The following is a 9553-nucleotide window of genomic DNA, read 5'->3' as shown; positions in this document are numbered from 1 at the left end:
AAAGAAGAATCTACTTTAATTGGCACTTGGGTATGCCTATAAATAATATGAAAGTCATGTTTGAAATCGGTAAATAATTAGTTAAAACAATGACAAATGTTGTACTAAAGTCAATTGTAATAGTTATTTTTTTTATGTTTAAGGATTAGTTATCATAAGTTAGTTAGACAATCATACAGGTTTAGATCAAATCAGATCGACATGTGGAATATATAATACGATACAAAGAAAGATAAAGACAGATTATATAATTTTGAAAGGTTTTATATTAAATTATCATGGTTATAATTCATTGCAATGTTGACTTACCATTCGATAATTTAAATTTACGAGTTAAATAGGGTTATGCGATAGGTCATTATTTAAACTTATATAAGTAAAAAAGGTTTTCGACTCTGAATGCATTTTCAATTTTTTTGTAAATATATACATTTTTTTATAACCGTGGATGTTCGGACCAACTTACACGCACCTCGACTAATCCCACCGGACTCTGAAGTTAATAACCGGGTAAACCTCCAGTGACCCTGAGAGGACTTGAATTGGTGACCATTGGGGAGTAAATTCAAGGCTGGACCAACTGAACCATCCTTCAGGGTTTCGATTTTTTGTAAATATTGAAAAATCGATATCACAAATTTATCTTTTAAAAACAATATCGTGTCTAAAAGTACTATTTTATGTGAATATTTTGTAATGTCCCATTAATGCCCATGGGAGAAAGCATAGGCTTAGATTATTGACCCTTGTTTCTATTAGTAGTGAAATATAAAGGCAATCCATGAAAAAGAAGGGGATTGTGAAATTACTATTTTTTGGGTGTATGAATTTATTATAAGAAAACAACCCAAAGCTTTTGATGAAAAAAGGGATTGTGACTAATAAAAAAGGTAACGCAACAATCTAGAATGATGGAGACTTTGCACATAGTTTAGAAATGTGAAAGTGGAAGAAAAGGGGACTACAAAAAAAGTACAAAAAGGCATTAATATAGGGGGAGAGAGCAACAATAATAGTAGAGGAGGAAAATGATTAAAAGAAAACAAAACACAACCACCCGTCACCCACCCACCAAATCCTATGGAAGACTTGAGGGGTTGTTTATTAAAATTAAAAATTAGAAAAAATTGAGAAGGAGGTTTGATCGGAGGGTGGAGAAGGGGGGAGACATGGGTGGTGGGAGGCTGACCGGATCAACGTGGCCAGATCCTGGGCGTAGCTGGAAACAGCTCAGGAGTTGACGTGGCAGAATGGAGACGTTTCATCTCTACCACGTGAAACTAACGCGGTCTCTCGTTCCCTTCAGCCGACAGCCACGCCACGTGTTGAAGGTGCGGTGGCTGACGAATGACGATGAATAGGGAGAGGGAAGAACATGGACAAATTACAAGAGAGAGAATCCGAGAGAGATATGTTGGCAAGTCTTCCACTAAATGCCAACATATTTTAAAATATTAAAAAAATTGTAATTGGAAATTCTAGGCCTTTGAGGGGGTAATTATAGGGAAAAAAAAAACTCTATTAGCCAACAACCCTTTTGTTTGTAATATTTTGGTCGGAAATGTTTTTGTGAATAATTAAATAGTATATAAACATAAATTAAAACAGTGCCTTTATAATAAGACATACAAAAAATAAAAAATATTTTTAAAAATATATTTATTGATGACTTATTTATTGATAAAAAATCAATAAATACAATATCGTATCTGTTTACACTTATGCATGAAATATCCTTTATGTATAAATTTTGAAATTCAAATCGTACTTGGAAGTTATTTTTATTAAAATTAAACATGCAAAAATATAAATAAAATCACTTGCATTTATTTAATTATTTGTAAAATTATTTTTTGTATTATAAAAGATTTTATTAAAAGCAGTTCAAACCTCTATTTTAGATTAGTAAATTTTTTTTATATCTCTTAAATAATTTTGAAAATTATTACTTTTTGGGTATATATTTTTAAGAGTTTTTGTATTTTATATAAAAATTAGTAATGTTTTTAAATTTTAAAAATAAAAAATAGGGAATATTTCCAATAGATATTAAGGATATGTTTGGTTTTCAAAAATTTTGAAAAAAAAAGAAATAATTTTTTTTTTAGAAAAAAAAGGTATTATCAAATATTAACAACCTCTTCCAACCTTAAAACCATAATTCTCGAAAACACTCTTAATTTAGTGAAGATGCTGCAATTTAAAGCTGCATTTTTATTCCAAATAAAAAAATAACTCTAAGTTAAAATTTTCAAAATTATCCCAAATTTCATGTGATATGGTAAATAGTAATCACTATAAACCTAAATGCACCCCAATCTTTTGAAAATAAAAACTTTGATATCATAGTAAATAACTAACGTCTGTTAGTCAATTATTTTTGTAGAATAATTTTTCATTTTTTAAAATAAAAAAAATAAAAAAAATTTGATAATTAAAAAATTGTTTTTTCATTATTGTTAAAAGTATAAAATATGATGCTTTGAGGAATATTTTTTAATTGTTTTTTATGATTGTTGGAAATATAAAAACATATAGAATGATTAAAAAAATAAAACATTAAATATAATAATAGATTTAAAATATTTCAAGTTTTCAAAAGGAGCTTTATTTTACAAAATATTGGAAAACAATTTCCAAAAACAATTTTTTAAAATTATATTTCAAAATAATTATTAAACAGATTCAAATCTTTTAAAACCAAAAACACCCCAATACCAAGTAAAATCATCAATTTAATTCATTATTTTAATAATATCAATTTGCAATTATTCTTCATATTTATTCCTTTTTTTTATATAAAAAATAGTTATTTGAAAAATAAGTAAAAGCAATTCAAAATAATTAAAGTATGTTTTCAGAAAGGATTTTATTTTTTATTTTTTATTTTTATGATTTTTTTCTATTTTCTAATCGCAAAACTCTTTTTTTTTTCTTTCTTAAAACCAAAATACTATTTTTGAGATGGTTAATAAACACTAAACAGGACCTTGGGGATGAGGTAGAGGAAGAGTCTAAGAAAAGACAGAAGTAGAGTTTGGCATTTCTTGCAAGTATGTGGCTTTTGAAAGAGGAGGGGGAGAGAGAGAGAGAGAGAGAAAGAAGGGGACAATAATTGAGAACGTGCGGCGACGAAAGTGGGGGTGTGGGGAGGGAGAGAGAGAGAGAGAGAGAGAGAGAGGGAGGGAGGGAGAGAGAGGAAATGTCAAAGAAGGCTTTTTAAGAGAATATATTATTCTTTTTTTCCCTAAGCTTTTGTAAATGATTGTAATCATCTTATGTTGGGTAACTTCTTGGATTCTTCATGTCCGCATCTAACTTTAGTATTTAATACATATATTAATGTAAAAAAAAAATATGTATTTCGTATATATATATTTTTCTTTCAAAATTTTTTTTCCATACTCAGCATTTTTTAAATCTTTTTTTTCTACCTTATAACGTATATTCATACAACCAATGGAATTGAAGTAGTGAAAAATAGAAACACGGAAGAATTGTAACCATCATCAAATGAAATACTACATTTCAAAATTATACGAAATCCAACATTGAGTGTTTATAAATAATTCATCAAGTATATATATATATATATATATATATATATATATATATATTCTAGTCATTGGTCAATCAATCATTCATATAAAAAATAAAAATAAGCAAAAATGAGTTTTATGGGTAGGATACTCTTCATCCATGTGATTATTTTTCTCGACCAATCTCGATAGATCAATCAACATCAAGTCTGATCACCCAAAATTATAATGATTATTATTACAACAGTGAAAATTTTGATACTAATAATATTATATTAATAACATAAAAATAAAACAATCAGTACAAATATATACAAGGTTTTAACTATATATATCAATAAAAGATAATCTTTTCATTATATCATTAAGAACATTATAAAAGATATAATAAATACAACTATTTTGAATTTTTGAAATATTCCATATTTTTTTATTTTTTATATTTGCACATTGAATTACGAGCCTCTTCAATAAAAAATTATAATTTATTTAATTTATATATATATATATATATATATATATATATATATATATATATATATATATATATATATATATATATATATATATATATATATATATTAAAATTTGACTTGTTATTAGACCTGCAATTTGTAATTTCTTTTGTGGGGCCTTTTTTTTTAACCTAGAAAATAATATGTGGAGTAGGCTAGGTAGCCTATAAATTTAATATTTATTTGTAGATGAAACATGTGACGTAGGCTTTATATTATATATGTATATATGAAATTAAAGGAAATAGGTCAAAAGAAAAATAGAAAAAGAGTAGGGTCTATGAATAGACCCATCAATAATGGATATGGATCTTAATTTTATGGTGTCAATGTCATAATTATTTGAGAACCGAACCGCACCCAATGTAGTGGAGGAACTTGAGAGAAACTTCAGATGGAAACCCTAGCCACGTGGCGAAGAGATAAGATGGGAATCATCAGCATGTTCAAAGTGGGTTGAGGTTGAGCTGCCTTTCTTTATTCTTTGCCTCTTTCCATTTTATTTGTTCTTATCATCGGAACTTTATAGATATATAGCAAGCAAACAATTTTTAAAAATAAAATTCTATTTAAAAATTCAAATACAATTTATTTTCCTTTCAACTTATTCTCCTTTATAAAATAATTTAAAAAGAAATCATTTTTATTGGAAATTTTATTAAACATGTTTTTAAAATTAAAAATTAATTAAAAATAAAACTATTTTCATGAATAGTTTTCACTCAAACCTTTACTTGAAAATAGTTTTATATTTTTAAAATATAAAATACTAAAAAAAAATACTTTTGAAGAAATTGCAAGAAAAAACCAATTTTTTTGGGATAAATTTTAAGTTTTTATTTTTTATTTATTTTTTATAAACAACTCATCAAAAAGTTATGTTTTTATTAAAAATTCAAGGGTTATTTGATTAAAAGGACCTCTCAAAACCTAATTTTTGAAATTTAACTTCTCACCCTTTTTTGATATGATTTGAACAAAAATGCTCTCATAATTTTCTTGTAAAAATAACAATTTCTTTTAAAACCTACATATAAACACTTAAAATAAAAAATGATATTTATGTAAAAAATGAGTTATTTTTCTAGAAAAAACATGGGAAGAGTTAGATTTCCGATTTAAAGATTATTTCATCCCGTTTAACTAAATATTTCAAAATTCAACTCTCAAATTTTTTTAGTCAAATTGATAGATTACGTGACACGAGTCTTACTAATACTGGAGGCATGACTTAAAATCTAATCACAAGAAAAAAATTTATGAATTCACATGTTTGTTTCCCAATTTATTAATATGATTCTAGAAGATGGGTTTGAGAGAGTCAGAAGAGCTCAGGTTGATTTATATATTTATATAACTTGAAGAAGGTAAAGCAGACATGGAAATGAGACGAAAACAACAAATATAATATAGGAGTTGGGTGAACATGACCCAAATTATCACTACCTAACTGCCAATTAACCATATGCTGAAGACAGAGATAAGATATGTAATCATATAATAAAGTTCCAAGAATAAGAATGTGGCATGTAGCTTCACATGAGCCCAGCTTTGGAGGCAGCCCATGTCCCTAAGTTTCAGAAAGCATACAGTGCAACTTTGGAAAGCCCACAAAGTTGGCTTTCTCTTCTCTGTCCTCAAAATCACATGCATGCAGTGCAACAAAAGAAAAGGCACCTGCAATGCAACAACAGAAATCAACGTACGTCAAGTAAAACAAATAGAATTGATTGGAGAATTGTTTGGTATCGGTGGACTTCGTGGTCATCGGCTTAGGTATCAGAAAACCTTACGATAAGAGGGCTAGCGGATACAAGCATAGAACCCCTTCGTCGAGATGGTTTTGTTTTCACTGCAGCAGTACTATATTGAAAAAAGATTGCTTTATTACTTGAATACTGTTGTTTCCTACTTTCTGTCTTCTCGTGTAAGGCTTAGAGTCATGGTTTCACGTGATTGGCTTCTACTATCAAGGTAGAGATTGTCTGGGGCGTTGGAGGGCACGTTTGGAGATCCTCGACCTTTTTCTTGCCGACTTTCTATGTAATTCAGATTAAGACTTGGACACCGATATATGTTGAGCAATTCAGATTAATTTAGGCTTTGAAAGGTACCACTCTCGTTCACATCCATCTCGAGCCTGTGTCTTCATGGTCGTCTTGACACCTCAAAGACACATTTGAGAGCGGGTGTTCTGGGAAGGCTAAGGTTTATTTTGAAAACGTAAAGAGGGTGGAGGAAGAGGTTGCTGTTGGCTTACACCACACCACACCACACCACACCACAGCCAGTTCATTGGAGGTTGACACATATTTTGAGGTTATTATTGTATTCGTGTTTTCAAGTCATGATAGCCAAAAGGGCGAGAGCAAATGAAGATGGTGACTTGACAGAGCGGAGCAAAATTGAGAAGGGGCATTTCTCAAGGTAAAGTTAATGAAGGGGCCCATTGTTGATTAAAGTTGCAGGTCGCATGCAGATGCAGGCAACCTCACGATCAGTAGACATGTGACAACACCATTACTAATTCAATTAAAACGTGTGTAAAACTAAAATCAATGGAAGTTTCTGTCCTCTTTCTCTTTTATTGTTGAAGTGGGAATGGTAGGTGGAAACACTTGAAGAAATTAAACAAGTAGAAGCTAATAGAATTTGGGGATTAAGTTCTGTTCGGTTATCCTTTTTTGGAACAATTTTAAAAAATAAGTTCTTAAAGATAAAGTGAAATATTTTGGGTTTATTCTTCATTAACGTAATGTACACTTTCATAAAATACAAATTTTTTTTAAAAGTATTTTTCATATTTTCAAATTATTACTTAAAATGCTTTATAAAAATAACTCAGAATGCCTCAAATTATGAAAAATAATATGTTTTGAGATTAAGTTTTTGTTTAGGAAGTGTTTTTGAACATAGTTTTTAAAAATTAATTTATAGAATTTTATAGAATAAAAGTTTGTTTTTAAGCTTGAAGTGTTTTTAATTCATTTTTTTTATATTTTTATATATTTAATAACTTTTAATATCTAATACTTTATTTTTAATTTTTTTATATTTATAAAATTATTATTTTTGAAATAATTCTAAAAAAAATAAGTGGAAGTAAATAAAAATAATTAAAAAATATTCTTTAAAAACATCACATTTTTTTTAAATAAAAAATTATTTTCTATTTTCTCTATCTCAAGTTAGCATTTCTTATTAAAGATTTGAAGTTGTGACTTATCCTCATGGGTCATGATCAATTGGAGAATGCCGTGACTTGTTGATATTAATTGGCTTTTAGATGAGAAGTTCAACATTCGATCCAACCAAGATTCCGAATCGTAAGAGAGTTGATCATTCTAAATATAAGAACCAGAGAAATCTAATACAGAATGATCTGCAGTGCATCATTCATTACATAAATGGCCTAAGATCATGAGGTGTTGTGCATTGCATCTGCAGCGCATCATGAATCAGAAACGCCTACTAGTACTGGATTAAAAATAGTAGGGATAGCTTTATGGGGTATATGATGATGAGATCTTCTTCTACATAATTTCAAGTTCAACCAGTTGCTTCAGATTGCGAGGTGCTGTGCTGCTAGGGCCTCCCCCCCACAGTAGCTCGGCCAACTGCCGGTTGGCCCTTTCAGTGCCGTGTCCACCATCAAACCAGAGATAGTCACCAGGAATCCTACACAGCTCAAACTTTTTTCTTCCTCTTTCTCCTCCACAGTTACTCGCCCGGTACGGTCCACTTCCACAGCATGCAGTTTTTGCTTCCTTGAAACCTTCACAACAGTCACCAAACAACATGTCACACAATTATTGTATCTAATCACTTCAAATAATGTAAAGGGTTGAGGATCGACTCTTATACTATTTATAACGATATATTCCTAATTTTGTAGATGTTGATTCTGGGTTGAAGCTACTAAAAACCTTTTTCTTTATTTTACGTGAGATATCACAATTATATTGAAAACCATATAGCATAGATCGAAGAACATATATATGCAGTAGTAGTAATCTACCATATTTCGAAGGGTTGTCTGTTCTTTGGCTAATGGCTTTGTAGTAGTCGAAAATTGCATATTTGAATCCTGGCAAGCTGCTCTCTAGTTCCTTGAGGGCTTTGGCAAGAGCCATGTTGTGTAGTCGTGCCAATGCCGAGGGTTTTTCAGCGCAGGCACCATTTTTGGTGCCGGATCTCGAGGAGGGTAAACAACCCAGAAGCCCTGCATTCTGAAATACAATCTTTCTACCTCCAAGTCCATATATTTCCTGCAAAAAATACAAAAAGTAATCATCTAGCCCGAAAGTAAGGTCACAAGTAGTGGAAAAACAAGGAAAACATGTCCTTACTTTGAGGGCTATCGTCAAATTTCCAATAACGATTCCAACATATTCTCTCTTCTCTGATTGAGAAGCATTAGTGTTTTCATCGTAGAAGTGTAAGTAGTCATTGCCACCGATGCTAAACAAGTAAACAGCTCTCTTAAGCAGCTTCTTGGCTTCCGCATCATCTAGCTGATGCTTCAAGACCTTGACCATACCCTTAAAATACCTTAGCTGCTGTGGAAGACTTATCTGTAAAGGAAGCACAAAAAGGACTATCCTCTTAACCATGTGGATATATTTTAATGGATCTTTTAGTCCACTCCACACCCTAATGTAAGAGTTTGTTCAGTAAAAGGTATGTTTGACCCTACAAATTAGTGGGATACAATGAGGACATTATGTTTATACGAAGACCACTGATCATAATATCTCACATCAACAAAAAGTTAGTGCTATATATATGATCATAATATCTCACATCAACAAAAAGTTAGTGCTATATATAACGGAGTGATTATGATATCTCATATTAAGAAAAAGTTTTAAAAGTCCGTACACATACTTTGAGAAAAAGTTGTGATTATGATATCACCTTGGGAAAAAGTTTAAAAATTATTGGGGTCCACTAGAAACAAAACGGAGATCTCATTACGCAACTCCAACCCTCATTGCATGGTTAAATTGTAGCTATGTAAGAAGCTTCAATGTGAAAAAGGATCACTTATATACCACTTCAAAATTTGTTTCAGGTAGAACACCTGCTCCTGCTGAAGCAAAGTTGGACCCATCAATGAATCGCTGCGGACCGGGTTGTAAGTAGGGAGGTATTATTGGCAGATTCATATACTCAGCTGCAGTGAAGCTACAAGAATCAGTTTGAAGAAGGTTTTTATACATATGATTATACGATATATCCATCTTACCGATAAAATCCGGGACTAGGCGACCATCAGAAAATCTCCCAGTAGCCCGCTTGAAGAAGGTTTCTCCATATGGCCAGAAAGCCGAGGATTCTGGGGTGGTGTTCAAGTAGAGATTGTTGCCAGGATCAAAGAGTGAATCCCCTAGGATGAACAGGGGGACACGCTTCTTGGGCTCTTGGAAGCGGGCATGGCAGATGGGTGGACTGATTAGGCCTGCAAACATCACCATTAACACACAGAAATGGAAGCTC

At 30.9% G+C, this 9553-nt stretch overlaps 1 protein-coding gene across 1 annotated transcript; it reads right to left on the bottom strand.

Moving 5' to 3' along the window:
• Positions 1-7378: 7378 nt before the first annotated feature.
• LOC117922570 (GDSL esterase/lipase 1-like) lies at positions 7379-9546 on the bottom strand. The gene is made up of 5 exons (XM_034840719.1): positions 9303-9546; positions 9109-9230; positions 8404-8628; positions 8073-8322; positions 7379-7829 (listed from the first exon to the last, which is right to left on the bottom strand). Exons 1-5 carry the CDS (start codon positions 9529-9531, stop codon positions 7588-7590), a joined length of 1068 nt encoding a protein of 355 aa, XP_034696610.1. The 5' UTR covers positions 9532-9546; the 3' UTR covers positions 7379-7587.
• Between the last annotated feature and the right edge of the window lie 7 nt (positions 9547-9553).

This window comes from Vitis riparia, chromosome 9 (genome assembly GCF_004353265.1).
Source record: "Vitis riparia cultivar Riparia Gloire de Montpellier isolate 1030 chromosome 9, EGFV_Vit.rip_1.0, whole genome shotgun sequence".
In the NCBI taxonomy this organism is placed as follows: Eukaryota; Viridiplantae; Streptophyta; class Magnoliopsida; order Vitales; family Vitaceae; genus Vitis; species Vitis riparia.
This window is presented reverse-complemented; position numbering and strand designations above follow the sequence as displayed.

Bases quoted from the DNA above. Each gene is read 5' to 3' on its own strand.
- LOC117922570 (XM_034840719.1), bottom strand. From the start codon at position 9,531: ATGGTGATGTTTGCAGGCCTAATCAGTCCACCCATCTGCCATGCCCGC. The intron at 9,231-9,302 runs GTAAGATGGATA...GCTTCACTGCAG, and splicing joins CCTAGTCCCGGATTTTATCG to CTGAGTATATGAATCTGCCA. The intron at 7,830-8,072 runs GTAGATTACTAC...ACTGTTGTGAAG, and splicing joins AGACAACCCTTCGAAATATG to GTTTCAAGGAAGCAAAAACT.